Source organism: Equus caballus, chromosome 15 (genome assembly GCF_041296265.1).
Source record: "Equus caballus isolate H_3958 breed thoroughbred chromosome 15, TB-T2T, whole genome shotgun sequence".
Taxonomy (NCBI): Eukaryota; Metazoa; Chordata; class Mammalia; order Perissodactyla; family Equidae; genus Equus; species Equus caballus.
Genome location: NC_091698.1, coordinates 28,881,372 through 28,907,512, shown reverse-complemented (window position 1 = coordinate 28,907,512; position 26,141 = coordinate 28,881,372). Strand labels below are relative to the sequence as shown.

Here is a 26,141-nt window from a genome sequence, read left to right as displayed (position 1 = left end):
TGGCTGTCCACGTTCTACCTCCTACTCCTCCCCGAGTGCTCCCAACTCTTATGATGGATTTCCTTATTTATAGTTGTTGCCCTACAGTGAGGGGAGCAGTGCCTGATGCTCCTCCAGGAGATGGCCTGGGGCCTGGCACAGGCTGTTCCTCTGTAGGGACGCTCTCCCCCAACCCCCCGCCCCCCCAGTTAACCACTCCTCACTCACCAAGGATCCCTTCCTCCCACAAGCTCCCCCAACTCCCATGTCAAGCCCGGCTGTGCTAGTGGATGCTCTTGGGGCTCCCTTCCAGCAGCAACCTCATTACACATTTATGATGCAGGTGTGATGGGTGCCCGTCTCCCGCCCCCATGAGAAGCTTCACAAAGGCAGGGAGCATGTCCGCCCTGCTCCCACTGCCTGGCACTCACTGACCTCGTGCTGATGGGGCACTGAGGGCAGGACCTCTATTACTGCTGCATCTTCAGTGCACCCAAGACGTGCTCAGAAATGGGGGCCTGTCCCCACCCAGCCTGATTGTAGAATGACTGGCCCATGTGCCTCCTCTCAGTGTCTGGCCTGCAGAGACAGGGAAATTGCCCAGTGAAGGCCCAGCCCAGGGGTCTATTGACTCTGAATGTGCTGTCCCTTTGGGAGGGAACTCACTCATGGAGCAGTTCACTTCTGTGCTCACTTCCGTATTCACAGACCCTCCACCCTCCGTTCCTGTCCCTGAGACATCCAGACAATGCCAGCCCCTGCTGCGTGCTCGGTATCTGGAGCTTGTTGATGACTCTCTCAGGTGGTGGGGGAGTGCCAATCTCCCTGGAACTAGGAAAGAAAACCTAGAAGAGATTGGGAACACCCAAAGAAGATCACATGTCGTTGCTCATTGTCACTGGAGACAGCAGGGCACAGGTGGCCCCTCGGCTGATCACAGCACAGATTTCTGGTGAGCAATCACTCACCACCTCTGGTTTCAAGTGTGTGGATTGTATGCAGTAGGCATGGAGGCAGTGGGGACAGTCCACCTTCTGGAGTCAAGATATCCGGGTGTCCTCCCTGTTGCCTGGGCATGTTCCCTCCCCATCTGAGCCTCCAGGGTGGGGTAACAGCTGTCAGAAAGTCTCCATGGGATTAATGAGGTCATGTGGGCAAAGTGCCTATGGTGGGGCTGGGCACTTAGTAGGCCCTCAGCAGTGCTGTCTCCCCTCTGCCCTCCCAGGGTCAGGGCAGCTGGGACTCCATAGTCCATCGGCCCAGCAGGTGCCCTTGTTGCTTCTGCCAGCAGTGGGAATCCAGGGCTGAGGGTGACTGTTAAACAGACACAATCCCTTGGGGTCAGTGCTGGCCCAGGGCAGCTCTCTGAACTCAGCCTTCATCTGGCTTCCCCGTCCATAATGAGGGTGATGACCTCCAACCTTGTGTTCCCAGTCAGGGAGGAAAGGTCCAGAGCCCTGTGAGCCAGGCAGAGATGCCTCAGGGAGCCAGTGCCCAGCGCCACGTTTGAGATGAGCATGAAGCCTGGATTTGGTGGCTGCCGATGGTCTGCATGGAACACGGCATTTGACTGGCAATTGTCCGTCTTCAGCATGGTTCTTTGTTTTAAATTTCTGTATTGTTTGAATTTTTTTCCAGTGATTGAGAAATAATTGACATACATCACTGTGTAAGATGTACATCATGACAATTTCTTTCCTGTATCTCAGACAGCGATGTTCACTGTACTCACCACACTGTACAGTACGTCCCTGGTACTTATTTCTTATACCTGGAAGTTTGTACATTTTCCCCACCTTCCTCCCATCCCCCTCCCCCAGCCCCCATCTCTGGTAACCACAACTCTGATCTCTTTTTCTATGAGTTTGGTGGGATTTTTGATGTTGTATTCTGTTTCTTTAGGTTCCACATATAAGTGAGATCATACAGTATTTGTCTTTCTCTGCCTGACTGATTTCACTTATCATAATGCCTTCAAGGTCCATCCATGTTGTCACAATGGTAGGATTTCCTCGTTTTCTATGGCTGAATAATATTCCATTGTCTGTATACACCACGACTTCCTCCTCCATCCATCCATCCATTAAGTATGGTCTTGATCAAGGGCTTGCAGCTTTGGAGGCACAGCGTCACTCAGGTTCAAGGCTGAGCTCCACCACTCATCTGCTGTGTGGCCTTGGGCAGCTACTTAACCTTTCTGAGCCTCCATCACCTCATCAGTAAAATGGAGGTCATTCTACAGACCCCAGAAGTAAATCCCACCTACTATTATTACTGGCAAGTCCTGCCCCATGAATCTTTCCCTGACACGTCCCTGTCCCCCAGTCCCTTCTCCCACTCCCAATTCCCTCCCCCAACACACACCAGCTGGAGGTGACCTCTTCCACCCTCGGGCTGGCACAGCAATCGTCACTTTCTAGTTTCTACTTTGTAGAAACCCACCCTAGGCCATGTTCTTATTTTGACAGAAGCCCCAGATCCTCCCAGACTGAACCCACATTCACACCCACTGTGCTGCTAGGAGGACCGAGGACCCTGCAGTGAGTCATTATGGGCTGAGTGTGTTTTCTCATGTCCTGCTGGAAACCAAAGTGTGGTCCTGTCTTCTTATGGACATGAACCCCCTACATCATCGGCTCGTGGCCCAGAGCACCCTGGGGCAGCTCTGTGACATGCAGACAGACTGTCTCTACTGACCGTACTCTACGTTCAAACAGAGTCATTGTGCTTCCTCCTCGGGCGGTCAAGCACCAACAAGGCTGGGTCCATCCCGGCAGAGGACAGGTATTTACTGAGCACCGTGCATGGGCTGGGGTCTTGGTGGGCACTGAGAACGTGATGTGGCAGGAAGGAGACAGGCGGATGGGGACGGGGTGGGGGCTGCCCTGCAGAGGGTAGAGTGTGGTCAGGAAGAGGACCATCAAGCAAAGATGGCAGGTGAGATGAGGGTCACAGAGAAAGGGCCCTTCCTAAATCCTGTGTGGCTCTTGGGCCTCATCAAAGGAGGCTGGAGCCCACCAGCCTCACTGGGCTGCACCAGGGAGCTGCGCTTTCTGCCCGGAGTCACGAGCCCAAGCCTGACGAATTTAGCAGCAAAGGTTTGAAACAGTCAGCAGAAAACCCAACCGAAAAACAAACACTCAGAAAACTTGAAGACCAAGTGAAGAAATTACTGAGTTGAGAAGAATTTTGTCTGTTTTAATTGGTGGATACTGACAGAGAAATTGCCAAACAGCTTTGGATGGATTTGCTTGAGGGTTATCTCACCTCCTGCCAGTTGTGGCTTGTCCCCACCAGAGTCTCCTTAAGACGATGCAATGAACACCCTGGGTCTCAGGTCACCAAGGCCAGCTGCCCTGAGGAGGCTCACAGAGGAGCAGTGGGATGTTCTCGTTTCAGGTGCCTGGTCCCTCTCTGTGAGAGTCAGAATGGATAGCTCATGGTCATGGGTGTTTTTGTTTTTCTGAAAATGTGTCCAGGAACTGACTTCTCTCCACAGGGACTGGGAAGGAAACAGAGCTGTGCAGAGGGAAAGGGTGAGGGTCCCACTGGAGAGAGGGGGCGGTGCCTGCTGGGGCTGTGGGTGCAGCCACAGAAGTGCTGGAGAGTCTGAGCTGGGGCTGCCCTGGACTGCGGGCAGATTTCCAGCTTTAGGACTGTAGGAGAAAACCCAGTAATAGTATCTAAATTAAAATAAACTGGCAAACTCCTGGCATTTGATACTTGTTTAAAAATACAGTTTAAAAAGGATAGAGAAATTTTGGTCCAGAAAATAAAAAGCAGCAGCAGAGGGTGGCAGAAGGACATGGGGAGGGGGAGTCTTCCCTCTGCAGAGACGCAGGGCCGCCCCCTCTGAGAGAAGGGCAGGGATCTGCTCTAGGAGGCCCTTCCTGTCCCTTGGATTCAATGCAGATCGGCCCCAGCGCCGCCTCCATCACTCTCCCAGGGGCTGGCAGGGCTGAGAGCAGCCTCCTCCCCTCAAAGAGACACAAAGCTCCAGCATTCAGAGGAGCGGACTCAGGGTGCAGAGTTCCCACTGCCCGCTCAGAAGGTGCAGGGAGAAGGGGTGGTGGCCAGAGCTGGTCTCTACAACGCCCCTACAGACCCCCAGCGTGCAGCTGCGGGCTGGACGAGCACCTCTTACTACCGGGAGCCTGGATGCGCAAGTGGCTCATATTAACGCACTCAGCGAAAGATGAAGGCAACCCAGCTTAAGAACAGTTAAAACAATGGTGAGCCAAGCGGTGCCTTGGTGGAGAGTTTTGGGAGCCTAGTTATTGATGGTTCTCATTCTTAAGGGATGGTGATCCCCTGCGAAGAGGGCAAAGCGTGCGAAGCGCTTCGCCAAAGTGGCTTTTCCTACTCCCCACGGGTGATGGCACCCAGAGGTGGGACGCAGAAGCTAGGGCCCCGCCCCAGCTTGGCGAGCCCGCCGGGCGCCCCTGGGAGGTTCAGGGCGGAGCCCGAGGCTATCTGGTGGGTCCCTTGGGGCGCGCAGGGCTGGCTCGGACGAGGCGGGGCGGGCGGCGGCTGGGGCTCCTCCCACGTGGGTCCAGGGCACCTCTGCCCTTAACTCGCGCCCGGGGAGACAGCGCAGAGCCGGAGCCGTGCGTCCTGCCCCGAGGCGGAAGCCAACAGGCCGGCATGACCAGGAGCAGCGGCAGAGAAACTTTCACCGAGTGCCCTTCGCTCTTCATCTTGGAGCTTGTGAGTGGCTGGCGCGCCTGAGCCGGGGAGGGGGCGCGATGGGCCTTGTGGCGCGCTATCGTGGGTGTTCCGCACAGCCCTCGGACCAGATGCTCAAGTTGCGCGGCTCCCAGGAGCATCGGGATAGCGGTGCCAGGGCGAGGCAAGTCTCCCCCAACCCACTCGTTTGGCCCCTTCTAAACCAACAACAATGGGGGAAACAGTCTCCAGGATTTAGGTGGAAAAACCAAATTCGCAAATGGGTCAGATGTTGGAAGCAGGGCAGGGTCCATCCGTTGCGCGCTGGTTCCGAAGCTGCAATCCGACCGTCTTCCCAGAGGAATCCCTTATGGGAAAGCGACATCCTTGTAGAGGTGCCAACTTTGTCCAAGGTTAGGATTTGGCTTACAAAAATCAGCAAAAGAAGCCTGAGCATCACCAACCGAGGTTTGGGGACTGGGTTGGTGTCGTAGGAGGAGCTGAATCCGCATTATTCTCTTCTGGCCTTTGAAAGTTTCCGGGGTGGGGGGAGAACGTATTTGTGGCAACTTTGACCTGTTTGCTTCACCACAGTCATTCTGCCCTGTGTGTGGAGTGACCCCAAGGGAGGAGGCTGGCTGTGGTCCTGTGCCTTGGCTGACCTCCAGCAATCCCAAGGCCTCCCTACCTGTGGTTGGTCCCTCCTTAGGCTAGAACCACACAGCAGTGCAGGTGGTCTGTGCGGGAGGGAACAGGAGGGTCCCCCCCATCCCACCGAGTGAAAGGAGAGAGCAGAGGGTAGGAAATCTCAGAGCCCTGGATCAGTGGAGACTGTCTCCTCCAGGGTGGCTTTGTGACCTGCGATAGTAGCGGCTTCTAGATAATAATAAATAATTCTTTAATTATTATAATTAAAAATAAATAATTCTCCCTTGCCCAGAGCACTTCCCTCTCAGCTGTCTTAGAAGTTGTTTTTACTCCTCCCCCTCAGCCCCTGCTGCTCCTCTGACTTCATGAGAGGCTCTGGATACCTCTGTTTTCACCTCCAATCTCTTTCTTCGTCTCTAGATTGGGGGTGGGTCCCAGGGAGCAGGGAGAATGGAAAAGAAGGCAGACACCTGTCCTTTAAGTTTCCTCTGCACACTTTGTACATACGAAGCTGAACGTGCCTTGGTGTGTAAGAGCAGAGAATGGAAGGGCCAAAGGAAGCACTGGTCACCCTGGGAGAGTTTTTTTAAGTTATGGACTAGTACAAGGCAACAACAAAAAGATAAACAAGCCAGTTAGAAAATGGGCAAAGGACTGGAATAGACATTTCTCCAAAGAGGATAAATGAATGGCCAATAAGCACATGAAAAGATGTTCAATATCATCGGTCATTAGGGAAATGAAATGAAAACCACACTGAGGTATCATTTCACGTGACCTTAGGGTGACTATTATCAAAAAACTGGAAGACAGCAAGTGCGGACCAGGATCTGGAGCAATTGGAGCCCTCATACATTGCTGGTGGGAATGTGAAATGGTTCATCTGCTGTTGAGATCAGTTTGGTGGCTCCTCAAAAAAGAGACCATATGACCCAGCAATTCCACGTCTATGTTTATAACCAAAAGGATTGAAGCAGGGACCTGAATAGGTACATGTACATGTGTGTTTAGCAGCTCTATTCACAATAACCAGCAGGTGGAAAGAGCAGAAATGTCCCCTGAAAGGATGAATGGACAAACTGTGACATATTCACACAGTGGAATATTATGCAGCCCTAGAAAGGGAAGAAGCACTGAGACATTCCACACAGTTGGAAACACTGTGCTGAGTAAAAGGAGCCAGACACGAGGGTCACATATTGTGTGATTCCATTCATATAAAATACCCAGAATAGGCAAATCCACAGAGACAGAGCACAAACTGGTGGTTTGCCAGGGGCTGGGAGGAGGGGAATGGGGAGCAGCTGCATAATGGGTGCGGGGTTTCCTTTTGGGGATGGAAATGTTTGGAATTAGAGGTGGTGGTGGCTGCACAACGTCATGAGTGTATTAAATTCCAGTGAACTGGGCAATGTAAAATGGTTAGTTTGATGTTATGCGAATTCAATTCAATTTTTAAGAAAACAAAAATTAAGAAGCATTTCAAATATTACAGACAAATATATATAATAGTTTAATAGGCACCCATGTAATTATCACTCAGCTTTGTCAAATCTTAATATTTTGCTGTATTTCCTTTTAGTATGAAGCAAATAAGCTTTTCAGGAGGCTTCTAAGCCCTGGATGTGCCGCTGTCTTACTCCCCTCCCTCCATCCTCAGGAGCCCCGGGCTGGACGTGGTGGTCCTGACGCCCAGGCAGGGTCAGCCCTTCCCTGCGCCCTGACTGCCTGTGAGCTCCCTGGGGTGCTGTTTGCTGTGTTTTCACACTTCATGGAAGTAGTGTCGTCCTGTCATGTCCTTCTGCAGTGTGCTGTCCATTCAACGGTGTTGAGGTTTATACACGTTGATGCTATTTGTCCATTCTTCTGATGATGGACATTTTGGCCATTTCCAGTTGTGGCTTTTTGCTGTTGCAGACGGCATTGCCAAAGCACATTCTTGTATTTGCCTCTGTGGTTACATCTTGGGAATTTCCTGGGGGACACACAGAGGATTGGATTCGCTGGGTCATAGGGAACACACATCTTCATCTTCCCAGAGTTACCACATTGCTGTCCAAAAGGGTTATTCCAATTTACACAGCCTGGGAGCGGAGTCACTGGGAAGCTTATGAAGCTTAATTGAGCTCAGGACCCCCACTTGCCCAGGCCTCTTCCAAGACTCAGACTCATTTTTTATTCTTTTATAAAGAAAGTCCCCAAATTGTATAAGCTTCAGGCTAACCCTGGACCTTCCCGACTCCCACCAGCAGCAGATGAAAGTCCCCGTTGTCCCTCATCCTGGCCACACTTGGTAGCGTCAGAGTTTGTAATTTTCTAGTAGTCCAGTGGGTGTGAAATTCTTGATTATTTTTTAAATCTGTCATCCAGCAAGTTGATTACTCAGAGTTCTTATTTCCATGCCTGAGCTCCCAATAGCCTGGAAGAGGCAGATGTGAAACCCGTGGCCTCCAGGACCAACAGGGTGGGGCTCCCCTTCCCTCCCAAGGCAGGGACACTGCCCACCAGAGCAGGAAGGGTGATGGCTCAGGGTGCGGCCTGGCAACCTTGCCCTGCCCGGCACCCCACCCCAGAGCCCCTGCCCTCTGAAAGCTCAGGGTCCTCACAGGAGGTGGAAGGCAGACCAGCCAGGGCTGTGACACTGCCTCTCTGAGCCCCTGGAGCCCACAGGCCACACTGCTGTTGCAGGCAGTGGCATCCCAGTGCACCCCACACAGGCCCTGGTGGAACGTCCAGGGTCTCCCCTCCCCAACAGCTGCACTGAGGGCTCTGCTTCTGACCTGTTCCCTGTCCTCTCCCAAGGGGGACATTCCTTTTGGAACCACAGTCTCTGTTTCTTCCTCCTCCTCCTCCCTTCTAAGCCAGGGGCGTCCTGACCCTGGGCCCCAATTCACAGCACAGAATGTTAACCTAGGACGCTGTTTGTCTCAGCTCTGCCCAGGCCCCAAGAGGAAACTTCTCTCACAAAGCGCCAGGAGGTAGTCGCCCCCCCTCCCCGCTCCCACTTTCAGAATTTGGGAAGGAAATGCCTGGAAAGGGGTAGTGAAGTCATTACCCCCGCTCCTGAAAGAATGGGTGGAATGGAGAGAACTTTTCTTTGGACAGAGCCTGCTGGAGTGCCACCCCCTCTCCAGGGCGGACCCCCTCCTTGCGTGCGCCCCTCAGTACTCAGAGGGGTAGGGTCACCTGGTGGGAGGCAGCACTTGTAGGGTGCACTTTTTGGGATGGGGTGGGGTGGGGTGGGGGAACCACCTGGAGTCGATTTGCAGTTTCCATTCTTACAGTGAACAGGACGGAGTAGTTACTAACATGAGCCTGATTCTGTGACCCAAGGTGACTGGGGACTTTCTGTTATTTGAGAGTGACCTGGAACCTGTCCTAGATTTTCACCTGTCTGGGATTCTCAGACCCCAGAACCAGGATGGGGCAGTGGGGTGGCGGGCAGGGTGACAGAGCAGCTTTCTGGTGAGTGACCCACATTCTGGCTCCACAGAGAAGGCCCCATGAGGACTCCTGGGCTGAGAGATGCAGAAGCAGAAACCTGACTTTCCAGAGCTGGAAGGAAACTAAGGCTCCGAGAGGGTCGGCAGCTGCCCCGGTGCCCCGGTCTCCAGGGTGGGACTTCTTGCAGTGACAGCAGGTCACGTCCAGGTTCCTGCATTCACCCAGACACCCGGGATGAACTGTCCACAGCAGGAGGGATCGTGAATAGGGACCCCGCCCACCTGGGAGCCCTGGGCAAGGCCTGTCCCCTGCTCTCCCCCCAGGGAGTGAAGGGACAGCTCAGAGCCACTGGGGAGCTCACACCACCCTGGGCCTGCTTGTCACATATACACCCTGGGGGCCAGCCCCATGGCATAGTGGTTAAGTCTGGGGCGCTCTGCTTCAGAGCCTGGGTTTGCTGTTTTGGATCTCTGGCGTGGACCTATACCACTCATCAAGCCATGTTGTGGCAGCAACCCACATACAAAATAGAGGAAGATGTGCACAGATATTAGCTCAGGGCTAATCTTCCTCAAGCAAAAAAAAAAGAGGAAGATTGGCAATAGATGTTAGCTCAGAGAGAATCCTCCTAACCCCAAAAAAGAAAGAAAAGACCATACTCTGGAGGTTCTGAGTCACTAGGTGCAGGGTGGGCCCAGGAATCTGCATTTGATAAGCACTGCACAGCCCCCATGGATTCAGCAAGGTCTGGAGTGGTCATTGGTAGGCCAGCCCGCTCCCTTGACATTGTTATGGGGGAGAGGATAGTGGGGACAGTTCTCAGTGAGAGGCTGGGGCAGGGAACCAGGGGCCCTGAGGGTCTCCTGGGTTCAGGGCAGGCACCCTCGCTGTGCTGCCCCAGCCAGGGACCCTCATACAGTCCCCAGGGAGTGGGGGCGGCCCTGCTGGCCAGTGCAGGACAGTGGGCGAAGCTGGCCTTCCCTGGCTGTGCCCACTGACCCCTGGCCCTGTGTCATCTTCCTGTGCTGTGGGCCCCTCTCTGTGGCTGTTTAGAAGGGGTGAGGACACTGCCCGGGTTTTCTCCTTCCCCCTCTTTAAGGGGGGGAATTACAGGCAGAGGTCTCTCAGGGGTTTGTTCTGGGAGTTGAGAAGTGATTTTTCTGGTTTTTCCAGAACCAGAGGCCTGGTTTGATCAGCAGTCAGTGAGTCTGAGCTGTTCTCTGGAAACTGCTAAGTGTGATGGTGGGCTCAGCTATGGGAGGGTCGTGCATGTGTCATCACAGCCAAGCTCCACTGAGAAAGATTGCTCTTAACCTTTCCCTAAGTCCCTTCTTGACCTGACCTGATGCAGGTGGGGTAATCTCTCTGTCCCAGTGCTTTCAGGAGAGCAGGAGGGTCCCAGATGCCATGGCAGGGAGAGCTCAGGCTCAGGTCAGGCAGGGACAAAGGCTGACTGTTGCACCCACAGGCCCACGGAGAGTGGGAGAGCGCATTGGGCTGCTGGCCGAGGCCGGGTCTGCAGCCTTAGGAATGGATGGCTTTGCTCTGGGCTCAGGCACATCCTCTGAGGGAAGGGCTGGGGTGGGGGACTGGGCCCCCCCGGTGCCTGCTTTGAAGTGGGAGGGGCCCAGCCTGTCTAGACTGGATGGGGGTTAGGGGTTCACTCCTGATACATCCATAGCTGAGCCTTGGCTCCCACCAGTGACACAAGCCCGTCTGGGCTTCCTCCTGGCTTCTCAAGTCTCAGTCCCTGGAAATTGTGTTTGGGACCAAAGGCCACCAAGGGCAGGCCCTATGACATGGCCCAGCAGGTGTCCTCCTCAGGTGCTGATGGATGAAGACAGTGGGTGGGCCCCCTGGTCCCTGAAGCACTGCTGCCATGGGGAAGTGTGGCTGACTCCTCACAGGTTGCAGACTGTCCCGGGAGCAGGAGCAGCTCCCTGGCTTCTCTGCGTTCTGGGCCCTGACTTGCCCTCTGCATTCTGGTGGAAGGTTTGGTTCCTGGTTGGCTCCTGCTGGGCCCCAGCAGCGTAATGACTTCCTAGGGGGATGGGCTGGCCTTGATTCTCTGCTCCAGGCTCTCTAGCACTCTCAGCTCATTAATAGTTGCGCTCTGTCCACACTGGGGCAGAACCACCCCTGTGGTGAATCACTTTGATGCACCACGTCCTCGGGCCTGAGAAAAATATTCAGGAACCAGAAGAAAAGCCTGTCACCAGCCATCACACCTTGATCTGCACAGGCAGTGGAAGAGGAAGGCCCTGGGCCACCCCGCCCCTCTCAGCTGACCTGAAATTGCACCACAGAGCCCCCCATCCTCTTAGAAGGCAGTTGGGCTGGAGGGGAGGGGGCAGGAAGAGGAGGAGGAGGGGGAGGACCCTGAAACTCCTGGATCTACCTTTGAAGGAGGCCCTTAGAGGGCCCAGGACACAGGCTTTGGGGGCAGACACTCCAGGAAAAGAGCAAAGGAGGAAGGACAGAAGATGAAGGCCACATCCCGACCCTGATAGTAGGGGTGGTGGCGGGGTGACAAAGGTCGTGTTGATGGACCTGGGGATGAGGACCACATGCCTGTGGCTGCCGAAGAGGGAGTGATATCCTTCAGGGTTCAGATATTTTGCTTGTTTTTGGTCTTAAACACATGCCTTGGTGCACCTGGTGAGCCAGTGGAGGGTGGGAGAAGGGAGGCTGCCTCCCATTGCCGCCTTCTTTGGGTTCTCTGCTTCTCTAGACCTGGGGTGACTCGGAGCAGGACGAACGCTACCTGGGACAGTCTCCTCTCCCTCCATGTTACTGTCCTCATGGTCATTTCCAAAGCCGGCCCTACACACGGGAGATTTCATGGTGAACTGCCTGTGGGTGGCCTTGGGTGACTGCCACACACAGAGATGTCCTGACCTAGCTCCACAACCAGCCTGTCAGAGCCGGCCCTCAGCAGCTGTGGGAGTGTGAGGGGGCCACTGTGCCTCAGTTTCTGCATCAATGAAATGGGCTATAATAGCACCCGCCTCAAGGATTGCAGTGAGGACTAAGTGAGTGTAATGTCCACAAAGCTCTTCAAACCACGTGGTGCCCGCAGCTTCTGGTCAATAGCTATTAGGTGTAATTATCACTAATTTACTAATAAGTCAAACACCTGCTCTGATCAACTGGCGGATCCCCACTCAAAGGGGGCAACTGCAGGAGGGGCCATGAGGCCGATCCCCACCACCTTTGACCTTCCATGCCCTTCCCAGGCAGGGTGTGTGAGGCAAGGGGAGAGTGAGATTAGGGGGTTGGCGGGGCTGTGGAGGCACACGTGACTTGTCCCTGGCGTCCCCAAGCACTTTAGAGACAGCACCCTCTGTGGGGCTTTCCAGTGGCTCCTGTGCTCCCATCTGCCCCTGGTCAGCCTGATGGGGTGGCCAAAGGGAAGAAGGGGCCGTGGCAGTCCTGTCCTGCCTTCTGCTGTGGCGGTGGGGACTTCCTGAGCCTCCCTCTGCACCGCCCTGCCAGCCTGGTGCCAGGCCAGTTTGGGGGCAAGCTCTGTGAATTCTGAGAGCTGAGCAAATTGCTGCATCTGCCTGAAGGTGAAGGAACCAGTTACCAGTGGGCCCGAAGCAAACCTTTAAAATTGATTTGTTATCGGAGTCAGTGCATCACCATCTGGAGGGTGTTGGTTCAGGGAGGGGGCAGCCTCTGGCACATAATCGTGCTCCACCTCCCCAGCCTCCATCCCGCCCTGTGCCTGCTTGGTGATAAGCCAGGGATGGCTGGACTGAGGGCCCTGGCACGAAGGAACCACCAGCTTTTATGTCGTAGGACTCTTTCCAGAATCAGCCCCACAGTCCTTGCTGGTCTCCATTTGTGGTGCTCCTTTGGTGCAGGTGGCATGGTGGGGCTACGTTTTCTGTCCTTGGGGCCCAGCTTACCTAACACCTCCACCCGGAAGCCCACCTGGGGGCACCCATTTCCTGTCCTGCAGGCCTGTGCTTGTGGTCAGTCTCCCACCTGGACCCCAAGTCTGCCCATGTCCCTGCCCAGACAGTGCCCTCTGAGACATTTGTTCTCAGCATGCATTGGTGGGAAAGGGGTAGGGGTCCATCTCCCGCCTGGCTAATGTTTATGAATCACAAAAGAGTCATTGACTTCCAAGGTCTGACAGAGGGTGAAACTGACAGTAACCACCACTCCCGAGGGAGACCCCTGGACCCCCAGAGATCGCTGGCTATTGATGGGTGGTTTCTTCTCACTGTCGACAGGTGCACACCTGTTCTGCTGGCTGACCACATCACTCACCTGTTTGGTGACTCCCATCCATATCTTTTGTTTTCTTGCACCGGAGCCTCTCCCGTCTGGTCTACATTTCCATGGATTTTGTCTCTTAGGGGTGGCTTACTGTATTTTTCATGGAACCTCTTTGTTTCTGTTCATCCTGTGGATAAATCCAGAGGGTACAGGTGTGGTGGGAAACATTTCCACCCAGACGAGGACAGGCCTCTGTGAGAACCCCCAGCTTTGTGGTCTAGGGCAGTGTCCTTCCCTCAGGAGCTGGTGACTGTCCTCTGCCTCGGGCGGGAGGCCGACACTGGTCAGCGATTGTCCGTCATGCTCAAGGCCGGTGCTGGGGAGCAGAGGGCTAGCTGGTACTATGGTGATTCTCTCCTGATGCTTCTCAGCTAAGAAGGTCAGAGAACCCCTGTGAGGACAGTGGTGTCTCTTACCCAGCAGGTGGGCAGCGCGACAGGGAGATGAGGTCAAGGGACCACTTGAGTTCACACCACAGGGGGCATACGACTGGGAAGCAGTCCATCCTCAGCCCCCAGATGCTCAGGAGGATGGTGCCAAGGGTCACAGCACCTTGGAACCTCTGACTGCAAAGCCATCTCCCCAGTGTCCCAGCCCACTTCCAGCACAGCCCTTATTCAGGTGGTAATGGTAAATGAGGCTGAGCTGATCTTATTGGGATGCAGAGGGACAAGGAAAAGGGAAGAGAAGTACAGAGAGTCCCAGCTTGGGGTGTGCTTGTCCACAGGGGAGCGGGACTGTGACACTGAGGGGTGTTGTGACCCTCATGTCTGTCCTTATGCTCCTCTTTGCCTGGGCCTCACTGACCATGTGACCATCAGCTGGGGTGTCTTCTGGGTACAGACAGGGGAGTGCTGCTCTCTTGCCCATGCTCAGCCACCTGAGGAACCTGGCTGACCTGGGCCCTCTCTCCAGCCCCAACGCCAGTATTCATAGCACTTCCTGGACTTGGGGAATCAAGAGATCAATTCTTCTAAAAAAAATGTTAATGACAGAGTGTGGCTAATTTATTTTGCTAATAAAGACCAAAAGAATCTTCTGGACACTACCATTTCATAAAAGAAAGGATATTTTTACGTGAAAAATATTAGGAATGGGGGCCGGCCCCGTGGCTGAGTGGTTAATTTCGCATCCTCTGCTTCAGTGGCCTGGGGTTTTGTTGGTTCAGATCCTGGATGTGGACGTGGCACCGCTCATCCAGCCATGCTGAGGCAGTGTCCCACATAGCACAGCCAGAAGGACCTACAAGTAGAATATACAACTATGTAACTGGGGTTTGGGGAGAAGAAGGGGAAAAAAAAGGAAGATTGGCAACAGATGTTAGCTCAGGTGCCAATCTTTAAAAAAAAGAAAAGAAAAGAAAAAAATATTAGGAAGGATATAATCTCAGGATTAGCCCTTCTAATGATCATACTGGATGGTATAAATCCTTTCTTGGGATGATGAATTAATTAATTTCCATGTGGCTCAGTTTCCCCATCTGACAAATGGGTCAGTACCTTGCTCATAGGGTTGTAGGAGGACTAACTGGGTTAAAATTTGTAAAGAGCTTAGGACAGTGTCCTAATATAAATGTGGAGTAAGTGCTTGTTATATAAAAAGAATTAAATTGTCTTTAAAAAGTGAATAAAGGCAAGCAGAGCATTGGGCAAGACTGACACTACAGATCCAGGCTAGAGCCTTGGGGCTGAAAGAGTCATTCTTGGTGAGGAAATGCCCCCCGCTGTTCTCTGCCTCTTTTCTGTTCTTCTGCCCCTCGTGCCCCAGCGTGACCTCTGGGTCTGGCCCTTCCTGGGCGTGGGCTCTCCTGGCCCGATGCTCACCCTGCCCTCCTTCCCTCTGCAGGTCTTTGGGGGCCTCGTGTGGATCCTGATTGCCTCGTCCCTGGTGCCCCTCCCCCTGCTCCAGGGCTGGGTGATGTTCGCATCTGTCTTCTGCTTCACAGGCACCACCGTCCTGGTCTTCCTGTACACGTGTGATGCCGACTGTGGGGATACCCTGGTGAGTCCCAGCCTTTTTTGATGGGGATGGGTAAGACCCTCTGCTTTTCCTGGGAGGCTGGCTTTTCTAGTCCTGGGTGGCGCTACCCTCTAGCCATCTCCCACCCATGTTCCAAGGCTGAGGTGGCTGGGCCTTCAGCTCTGAGCTGTGCACAGTAGCCCGGGTCTCCCTGCAGCCAGGACGTCAGGAGAAGGTGACGGCAGAGGTTGACTGTCACCGTCTGCTCTGCTTCCTCCTGCATGACTGCCTTTTTCATGGGTAACCAGCTGCCCAACCCCCCTGCCAGCCTACCTGCACCTGCCAGGGGCCTGTTGGCACCTCCCATAGTCCAGGAGGGCTGGTTTCCATCCCCTGGGAGCAGGGTCCTGGGGGCTGGCCTTGGCTGCCCAGTGCGAGGCCATGCTTACTGCCCAGCTCCATGTCACAGCTTCTAAAGCCGAGTCACCAGAGAGGGACTTGGTAGGGGGAATGAGATGGCCTGTGGTCTCTGTTCTGCATAAATTCTTCCTTAAGGCCCATGAAGAGGGTGGAACTTACACATGGACCCCTGCCCCTTATGTCCCCTGGAAGGGGTGGGGCCATTTGGCTTGGCCTCAGACTCTCAAATGGTCTCCTACTTACACTTGTGAAGTCACTCTGAATTACAGCTACTCATCCAGTCTAGTACTTTCTTGCTTCTAAACATACCTGGAGCCCCCTGCCTCCCCCCTAGAAAAATGAAAAACAACAACAACAATGGAAATGGCCTGAGCCTCTCTCCCATACATTGGTCACTGAGGCCACATCAGAACCAGGACTGTGACCATGGATGACACTTCTCAGGTCCAGAACCAACTTCTGCCTATTCAGTCCCAAGCTGCCCCCCTCACTTCATCCCCCATCAAGGGAGAGCAGTGTCCCTTCTCCAATGAAGTCCTTCCTCTGCCCCCAAACCAGTGAGATGAAACTCAGCTGGACCAATGACCTCTGTGAGGAGGGGTTGGGAGATGTGGTGATGGTGGATGGGGTGGGGGGAGTCAAAGGAAGTAGCAGAAGATGACCAAGGGACCTGAGCCATGCCTGGTGGGGACAGGTGGGGTGGAAGGGTCTTGCTGGACCACAGCTGCCCCACATCCCCATGTCCAGCTCCCCATCTCTCTGACGGCCATATTGACCCTGCAGGACAGAGTCTACCATTGGACGGCCTTCCTGTTTTACTTCTGCGCCTTCATCCTGGAAGTTTGGGCCACCATTATCATGCAACACGGTGACTACTTCACATACCTTGAGAATGTCTTCGCTACGGTGAGACCCCCAGTCAACCTGCCCATGTTCACAGCTCCCACCGCCCACTGACAGGGTCTGAGCGGAAGGCTGACTGAGGCCTCCTCTCTTTTTTTAGTTCACTGAATTTTGAATGAAATAACCTTCCCCTCATTTCTAAAGACACAAAGCCCAGAGAAGAGAGGGGATGTGCCCAATACTCCCTTCGTCATCTGGTCAGGGCTGTGCTGCCCAGGCCTGGGATAGCCCAGGGTCTGAGCTTGGGTGGGCTTTGCAGAGGGCAGGTGTGTGAGGTTGTGACCGCTGATGCCCGGCACCGTCCGAGCTCTCCGTGAACCATCGTATTGAACCCTCACAGCAGCCCTGGGGTGTGGGCGCTGTGTCATCCCCATTTCACAGATGGAGAGCCAGGGCACCACGAGCAGGATAACGTGCTCCAAGGTCACCGGGAATGGGCGGGGCTGGTGTCAGGCCAGGTGCCCTGTCGGCACCCTCAGCACCAGCTTGGAGCAGTGAGTCTGGCCCCTGGGTGTCCTGGCCCCCTGAGCGGTCTTCCATGGAAGCACAGTCAGGGGCGAGAGACTGAGGCCTGGGGTGAAAATCGAGTGACCGGGGTCTCCCCAGGCCCTGGCTCTGGGCTGGGCTGTGGGGAGGCCCTTCTGGGCCCAGCGAGTCCAGACCCCCAGCTGTGGGTGTTTGCTGTGCCATCAGGCCTCGGCTCCTCGTGACGGTGTCTCCTGCCCCACAGCTCTGAGCACCTGTGGGAGGAGGAGGGGCCGGAGGTCACGTCTCCACCAGCTCCCCGTGCACGTCCCCTGTGCTCCCTGAGCCTTGGCCTGCTCCTCTGTGAAATGGGACGGCGATTCCTGTCCCTTCCCCTCGAGGACTGTGGATGTTGAACAGCTCCCTGCCGAGGCCTCACAGGAGCCCTGGGAGGAACGGGGCTTGAGCCTCATTCACCCCATCAGCAGAACAAATGCGGGGGGCCGACTATGTGTGACTGGGGGCACGGTGTGTGCAGGTCTCTGAGCTCTAAAAGGAACGGTCTCCACTGCGGGGCCTGACCCACTGGTGGGGGAGGTCATGTGAGGTCATGACATGGATTTTCTTTCTATGGAATGGGTCGGAATGACAGGAGTAAGAGGATGTATTATTTCATAAACTTTTTTCCAGAGCTGTGCATGGTGGGCTTGCACCACTTTGCTAACCCACCATATCGGATGTATTTCTAGCCATGGGTATTGTTTAAAAAATAAGAAAATGTTTCAGAAATAGCACTCCTCAGATTTCTAGAGGTCAACTTATGAATTATGGAAATCCCGAGGTCAAACGTAATGACAGATCACAAGATGTCACCTCCAGGAGCCAAAGCTGTGCTGTCCCCACATTTGGGGGAGGACAGAGTGGAGCCTGAGAGAAATCCCACAGGGCGAGGACTGTTTGGCTCTGCGAATGGTTCCTCAAAGTCTTGTCTGCTGGTCCCTGTGGGCTAATCCCCTGCCCCAAGGAGTCCACATGCTCCTCTTAAGCTCTCAGCCTGCTCACCAGGTCCATCAACATGGCCACTTCATGGTCCCTGCACCCCTCAAATGTCCCACAGTGTGGGAATGTCTCCCATATTGGCTCGTCTCCCAAGATGGCTGGTTTCTAAACAGCAGCACAGCCAGGCAGCCCCTAGGATGCTCTTCCTTCCCTTGGGAGGCTGGTCATCCTCCTCTTCAGTCATCCTTCAAATGACTCTGTTTCATCTCTGCTCTTCTAGAGAGCCTTATATCTCCCCCATCCCAATTCCAGAAGCCTTCTCTCCGAATAGACATCAGCAAGGCATTTGCCGACAAATTCCGTAAAGTTATTGTAGACAACAGTAATGAAATGTAGATGGAACATGGCTAGTGGGTCAGCACTTGACAGAACAACCCAGATGGGGTGGATCAATGCCCCTGCCCACTGGACCGACCTCTAAGTGAGAACCACTGGGCTCTACCGTGTTCTGACTTCTCTTTTACTTTTTATGGAAATGCAACAGATCCAGAGAAGTGAGCAGGATGCAAATGCACAGCTTGATGAACTTCCATAAAGTGAACCCCTCTGTGTAACAAGAATTCAGATTAAGAAATAGGGCATCACAAACAGCTCCTAGAAACCCCCTTCCTGTCCTGCTGCCATCTCTGTGCACCCACACCGAGGATGACCACGGGCCTGACTCCTAGCTGCCTAGCTTGATTTTGCCTGCTTTTGAACTTCTTGTGAATGGAACTGCACAGTGTGTGTCTTTTCTCTCTGGCTTCTTTCTCTCCGCCTTAGGTTTGTGAGGCTCATCCCACTGTTGTGTGGAGATGCAGACTGTTTCTTCTCGTTGTAGAGTATTCCATTCATGACTATCCCAGCGTCTCTTTATCCAGGACACAATTGATTGTGTCCCCCTTTCTGTTAGCTGGGTTGGAGAAACGTGAGCACGCCCAGGCAGAGTCAGGAGTGCCAGAACCAGGAATCACGATGTTCTCAGTGGGCAGAGGCGCTGGGCTGACACCATCAAGGGGGACACGAGCCCGGTTCAATGTGAAGTCCCGCCTGTCTGTTCAGAATATCAGCTGTGTCCGTGCACAGGGGAAGGAGTCCTGGTCACTCAGGGTTCAACCCCAGACCCTGCCCAGCCATCACACAGCCTCCCATGGTCTCGGGGAGGCCCGTCCAGGCTGTGGGAGGCATCTCAAGACCACCTCCACACACCCGTGGCCTTTGGGAGCATCTGGTCTGCCTCTCGTCCTCTATGACTCCTAACTGGGACCTTCCTTAGAAGCTAAGCTTCTCCCCCGTTTGCTGACAGCAGAGTGTGTGCACCAAAGGGATCCCTGGGGTTGGTGGGAGCCGACTGAGGGGAGCTGGAAATTTCTGCAGAAATCTGGAGGTTTCTGGATCCTAACAGTGGGGGGCAATAACGGCAGCCATTTAGGAGAGAGGTTCCTGAAAACGTAAGGATGTCCCTTCATGTCCCTGCTGTCCGTGTCCCCAAGGTGCCATTTCTTGCCCTCACTTGGAAAATAAGCTCTGTGTCCTGTTCCTGTGGGGACTTCTGAGGCTCCTCTGCCAAGGGTTCTTGCTGGGTCTGGAGTTGCCCGGACAGTAACCTGTTCCCACCTGATGGGCTGAGGTGTTTTGGGGGCTGCTCACCCATGGTGACTGCTCCTTTCAGGCGGGCTGCCTCAGAGATACCGGATGAGCTCTCCTAGATGTGTGATCAAATACTCGGCTTACTCATCGCCTCTGGCCAACGAGGGGGAAGGGTTCGCCCTGTGTGGGGCGGGAGAGGGCAGGCCCGGTGACGGCTGGTGTCTGTGGGCATTTTCACGGGTCACGGACGCGTAGCCGCCCTAAGTGTCATGCCTGGTTGGACACTCCTGACCCCACGCCCCAGGTCACAGATCCAGGAGCAGATATTGGACTCGGGGGCAGCGGGCCTTTAGGAGTAGATGGTGCCCAGTGAGCACAGCACGTCAGGAGCCTGACAGGCCACAGGTGACCATGTGCCACCTTTCCAGGGCCTTTGTTCCCAGTGTCAAAACAGCCGACTGCATCTTCCTATCAGCTTTCTCAGGAGCCCCTCCTTTGCAGCATCTCACAATCCCGCCTCCCTGTCCCTGTCCCTCAGTCCTGTGAGCCTGGCTCCTCTCCCGTGTCTGTGAGATTATGATCCTTGAATAACATTCTGATGGGTCTGAGGACGTCCAGGCAGCATCAAGACCTTGACCAGAGCCAGCAAACCCTGTGTTCATGTTCTCCAACCGAGGCCGCTGGGCTCACAGCTGGTGGACCCGGCTCTTCCTGGTGTGGAGGAAGGAAGGTTCCCATGGAGAGCAGCTGGTACTCACCTGTGAGTATCATTTGAGGGGCCTCTGTGGATCCCCATTTCCAGTTGATGGCACCAGCATGATGGTGTGAGATGGCAGATAGTTGACCCTGCAGGCTATGTCCAGTGGCGTCATTAGGTCACCTGGAGCTCTGTGCCGAAAGCATTCAGGGCCACATCTGTGCTCAGCAATAAAGGATGTCTGTGTGGGTGAAGGGAAGGAGCGGCGGTCCACACTCTTCATGTCTGTCATCCCAGAGCACTGTGGGAGCAGCCAGCCCAGTGTGGATGACCCCTGCTTTGCCATGTCATCATTAATTAATGGTCTTTTATTTTTGTTTCAGGTGTTTTCATGCTTAGCCACTCTGCTGTACATGTACCATGCCTTTTGTCCATGCTACTGATAGACTGAAGTCTAGCTGAAAACCCAAACGGTGATAACTGACTGGCCTGCCGTCCAGCATAACTTTTTAGCATGCAGAAATGCTCTTGATGGCGGAAAAAAGAAACCAAAAGAAGAACAATGCTGTGTGTCTTGAGGGTGTTATGCTGACTCTCCCATGTCCCCTCCTGTCAGGGTTGGGACTTGCTGCGTTTAACCTCCAACTACTGAGCTGTCTTTCAGCATCATCTCCTATTTGTGAAAGGGTCAGTGGGGTGGAGTGTGGGGTCTGTGATCTGAGAGACCATGAACAAAGATCCCCTGCTGAGCCCTGGACCGGATCTTGCGAACTCTCTGCTGGAATCTTCCACAGGCTCTTTTGAGCCCCCATCTGATGGCGTGTTTCTAAGTCTTCATGGAGATTCTACCTGTCATAGGGATAAAACTCACCCAACAAGTACTTGCAGATGTCCACGGGGGAAGATGATAAACTTTTGAAATACTTTATAAAGTGCCTTTGCATTCAATACTTTTCTCAGGTGTTTTTGGTTTTGTTTTGACTCCCCAGTATCAGGACCATCTTTCCAGCTTTCTTTCAGAGGAATCCTGGGCTTAGACTGAATCTCTAGAGGCGGCATCAAGTGTCAGTTCAGATGACAGCTGTGTGTGCTCAGCCACTGCTCTCAGGGAGCCTGGCACTCGGTCTCCCACCCTCCCCAGCTACTGGGGGCCTCAGATGGCTTCACCTTTCTGGAAACTCACCAAGTACCAGCCTGGGGGTCCCCTTCTTTTTCACACAGGACAAAGGGGTCTGTGCTCAATTAGAAAGTCCTCAAGCCACAAGAAACCAGGTGCAGAAGTTTCCTCTCACTCTGTGAAGCTGATCAGAGATGTTCTGGGCAGTGGGCTGTGTGTTCTGTTCCAATTAGTGATGTGGATAATCAACTGCTTTTAGCATTTCCTTGGGCCACTCCATAGGGGAGAAAAGGGACCAGACTGCAGAGTGACAGGAAGTGAGGTGACAAGTGCTGAGTGCCACATCCTGAGGATGAGATGCCCGGGTTGAGAGGAGAGGAGATAATGGGATGCGGGCACTCAGTGAGGAATCCTGAGAGTCAGCTCCTGGCATGAAGTGCTCCTTCATCCCTTCACTCGAAGAATCCATGATGTCCCAGAGCTGGGGCTCTAGACCAGGAGCCTCAGAAACTGGTCAGCCCCCAGCCGTGGAGGCTGATGGGCAGGGCTGGCTGACCTCTGGCTCATGGCCACGAGAGTAAAGCTTCCAGCCTCAGGTGGAGGTTTGACTAGTTGACATTTTCCTTCCCTCCCACCTTGGGGACCCCATGACTAAATTGGGTCTCAGTGGCATCTCCAGGATGTCCTTTGTTATCCCAGGATAATTATTCCAGAAAAGGGCCACTTTTAGTGAGTTCACATAAAACAAAACTTAAGTAAAAAACTTCATAGTAAATTAGAAGCAAAAGGTTTAATCGGAACTTTATCCTGGAAAATTAAAGTTCAAATTAAGAAATGCTGGGAAGCTGGTCACGTGTTTAACAAAGTATGCAATCAAGTGTTGATCGAGGAAGTCTCGTTTTTTCAACAAAACCACCGATCTCAGTCCGAGGAAGCAGCACCGTGATGCCGACCGAGGCCCTTTGTTGACCCTTGACCCAAAGAAGAAACCAAATGGTTGGTCGAATTTCCAAGAGTTTCTCATGTTTTGAAATTTTAATCATTCTCTTGAAAGTAACTTTGACATGGTCTTTCTCTGTTTTCTCTCTTTTAGTTGCAAATTGGGCTCAGGATAAATCCCTTATTAGTCCAAGGCTTTGCAGATGATGCTCTGACATGACTCTCGTTCCTCCCATCCCGAGTCAGTATGAAATTTTTGGTTTCATTTGGCATTTGATTTTCACCCTATTCCCCTTGGGTGTTACTGGGATGGGCAGCCTCAAACAATGGCCTCTCCTGGTCTTGCTTTTCCTCCCCCCAGACCACCCTTCTCCCCCAAGCCACCCTCATTGGTTTCCTTTGGCAAATACTATCTAGACGTGGTACTTGTTCGGAAAGTGTCAGTATGGGTTAAATGCACAGTTTTCCAGTTTTCTTTCCCTTACACATTCATGTGTACATTTCAAACACAGATGTCCACCCTGGAAACTACAGAAAATTAACAGGAAGAAAATTTAAATGATTAGCAAACCTACTAATTAGAGTAAACATTATTAACTTTTTCATTGCGTATCTTTCCAGTCTGTTCTTTGCATTTACACATACTTTTTTTAAAAAAAAATTGGGACTATATTACACAGTCTTATATGAAGTTTCTTTTTAATTTAGCATTATTTTGTAAGTGATTTTCTGTTATCTTTAATGGGTACAGACCATTACAATGTGTGGCTGTACTCTCTTTGTGACTACGTCCCTATTGTTGAATATCTAGTGATTTTCCCCCTAATTTTTCGTATTAAACCTAATACAATGGCATCTTGAGCCTTTTTAAATATCCGGTGTCCTCACCGGAAAGGGCAGGTGTAGAAAGATCTAGTCTTTCTTGTCCCCATAAGGGATCTCACGGGCTTACACAAGGTTGTGAGCCCGAACCACATACAGATTTAATCAGGAAGAGAAGTCTGGCCGCAGCCTGAACCAGCGGACCCCACAGCGCAGCCCACCCACGCCTCTCCTCTGCCACCACCACCAGCACCGCATGTGCTGTGGCACCCTGTTCACCTGCAGCTCCTTGGCCGTTCCCCACAGCAACCAGGACGAGGACTGAGTTCTTTCTTCCCTCTTTTGCCGTCATATGGAAAACATTTCTGACCTAAAAGACAAAGTTCTTCATAAACATTACACCTTAATACAATTCTGAAGCAGGAACTGGGAGAGACCTCCTTACACACACGCACACGTGGTGAATCGTCCATCATCCTCAAAGTCCACGAGCACAAACTTTCCCCAAAGGAATCCTCTCTTGGGACTGTTTCTTCAGGAGAAAAATGGAGATAAAGCTTTCTCTTCCTATTTCACAGCGTTGTTAGAAGTTTCAATTGAGGTAACTTTTAAAGGAAACCGAAACTGTACAACTCAGTATACCCTATTTTAATGAATGAAATGCAAGAAAATAAAAAAGCTGCTGATTATACTTTGACATGGTTTATAATTGATTGATTAGAAGATATATCCCAATATTGGAGGTGTTAAAATATGAAAAAATGTGCCTCTTAGAAATGATGAAATGCAGTATATAGAAAGCATCAGCATAGGACTGGATCTCTGTGCTAAGGATTATGCTCAACTGAGAATAGAAAATTAGGAAATGTCTGTTTATTATGAACTACAGGAAAATCTGCATTTTTTGGCATATTTAAAAGGGCAGGAACTATGAAGCTGTTAACTAAACTGCTCACATGGCGGCCCCCTTTCCCGTAAAATGTGGTTAAAGGAAAAGGGAGCTCCAGTCCACATCTGTGGATAATCTTACAGGAAATCATCACCTACACAAGAATTCTTCAAAGGGATTAACTTCCAAAAGGTATAAACTGGGACCAAAGACATAAAATACTGTAAACAGATTTTAAATTCTATAACTCAATTGACATTGAAGAAACAATATACATATTCAATCACAAACTCAGTAAATGATCATTCCATGTGGTATAAACACCATGTGTGCAGCACGAGCTCAGAGGGAAGTTGACCACTGTAGGGAACACCCTGGAAAGAGTGGCTGAAACTCACCGGGAACAGGCTTCAGTTTCAGGTGCCTGCAAACAGCCCAGCAGGTCACTTCCCATCAAGAGCTGGACATTCACAGCCACTCCAAGCTTTCTACCCCTGCCCCACAGTTCCTCTCAGGCTCTGCTCCCTGAATTCATTGCCACATACATTTGGTTTCTAATTCTAAGACAGACTGCTAATGCTACCTTAGCTTCAGGAAGGAGGAAATTTAAAGGTTGTCTCCAAATTCTGTTACCGACAATACCTCCGAAGTCACCATGTCATGAGACCTCAACTGGTAGCCCCCAAGAAGGGCAGCAGTCAGGAAAGCCACTATCAAGTGACTAAAATTTCAAGTTCCATTATTTACTTACTCAGATCAGCTCTGTGTCTCAGAAAAGTCATGCACCAAAGCTTTTCCTCACTGTTCCTCTTGCCCCATCCCCACCGCCCACCCCAGCTTCCCCTAAGGCTTAACTGGGTATTTAATTCAGTGTGCCTACCTCAAGTATCCTGGTATCAAAGTCGTCATATGTTTCTGGAGGGAGAGAAGAAACAGGCATACAGATAAATGTGTCTGTACAGTTAGTATATGAAAGCACTTTTCAACACAGGCACCATCACCGACTTTTAAGTGAGAAGAATCTCAGATCTTTTGGTGCCACTCCCAAGGCCACACCCTGGTCCTCCATCATCCCCAGAGACTGCTCCACCGCTAAACTCATTACCTCGGCCACCATCTCCCTGACTGCATCCTCCTAACCCTCCAGCTCGCTCACTCATGCACTCCCAAGACAAGGGTTCTTGGAGCTCCCCAGCACCTCCAGACTCTTAACCACTGTCCTCCCCTTCCCTCTCACTCCCTCTGGTCCTCGCAGCCTCTCCCGCTCGGCCAGGACACCACAGTCCATCACCTCCACCAGATCTGGCGAATGTCCTCAACTCCCTCACCCTCTTCTCGCTCCACCGCACTATCCAGGCCTGAATCCAAGCAGCTGACTGGCCACCCCTGCCTGCTGGGTGCTGCTGGAGAGAAGTCAAAGCATAGTACACACCTGGGCCACTAGAAACTCATGGTCTCCAACTCACTCATGTCCTCCCTGCTGCCTGCTGGCCTTTCAGGTCCCTTTAGTTAGTTCTCTCCCCACTCACCATGCAGCCATTTCAAACACTCTCTGTGTGCTTCTATTTTTATCAACTTTTTACTACAGAAAATTTCAATCATATCCAAAGATACAGAGAAGAACAAAATGGAAGGTTATGCACCCATTAGCCAGCTTCAGCAATTATCACCTCATGGCCAATCTTTCCTCTGAACTCTGTCCAATTCTCACTCCACTGGATAATTCTGGAGCCACTCCCAGTCACCCTGCCTTTTCGTTAATATTCTGCTGGCAGTGCTCATCAGTGCCCCCACCCTACTTTCAGCAGATGACCCCACCTCCTCCTCACAGACTAAATGAGGTCACCAGACAGATACACTCACACACCCCAAACCCACACACATTTCCACCACCAACACTACAGGCTCCCCTGAACCTGCACTCTGCCCTTTCTTTTGTCAAGGATTAATCCATTTGTCTACACTCTGGATCTGGGCCCTCATTAGGGACTGAGTTTATGGTTTTTTCTCTCCCTCCCATATTTTCATCCTCCCAATGGAAGCACTTTGCTCAGTTCTAAGCATCCTGCCTAAGCCTCTCCATCCCAGCCTCTCCTCTCCTCTTTAAGCCAAACTGAAGGAAGCAGCCAAACTCTTGTCTGTCTCCTCATCTCTGACTCATTGACAAGAATAAATTTCTCAGAGGATTTTTCCTTCTTTACAGACTCAGGTCAGGGGCAGGACTTAGTTTTCTAATTTGGCCTGATAAGTATTATCAATTTTTATTTCCTGTGTGCTTT

The 26,141-nt window shown here is 52.5% G+C and overlaps 1 protein-coding gene across 1 annotated transcript; it reads left to right on the top strand.

Annotated features, from left to right (window-relative positions):
• Nucleotides 1–4,438: 4,438 nt before the first annotated feature.
• On the top strand, nucleotides 4,439–21,043 carry LOC106781721 (myelin and lymphocyte protein). The gene is made up of 4 exons (XM_014731021.3): nucleotides 4,439–4,686; nucleotides 14,869–15,024; nucleotides 16,186–16,308; nucleotides 20,479–21,043. The coding sequence occupies exons 1-4, from the start codon at nucleotides 4,624–4,626 to the stop codon at nucleotides 20,536–20,538; spliced, it is 402 nt and encodes a 133-aa protein (XP_014586507.1). The 5' UTR covers nucleotides 4,439–4,623; the 3' UTR covers nucleotides 20,539–21,043.
• The last annotated feature ends 5,098 nt before the right edge of the window (nucleotides 21,044–26,141 follow it).

Excerpts from the sequence above, each read along its gene's own strand:
- LOC106781721 (XM_014731021.3), top strand. The coding sequence starts at position 4,624 with ATGACCAGGAGCAGCGGCAGAGAAACTTTCACCGAGTGCCCTTCGCTC. Across the intron at positions 4,687-14,868 it reads CGCTCTTCATCTTGGAGCTT|GTCTTTGGGGGCCTCGTGTG; the intron begins GTGAGTGGCTGG and ends TTCCCTCTGCAG. Across the intron at positions 15,025-16,185 it reads CCGACTGTGGGGATACCCTG|GACAGAGTCTACCATTGGAC; the intron begins GTGAGTCCCAGC and ends TTGACCCTGCAG.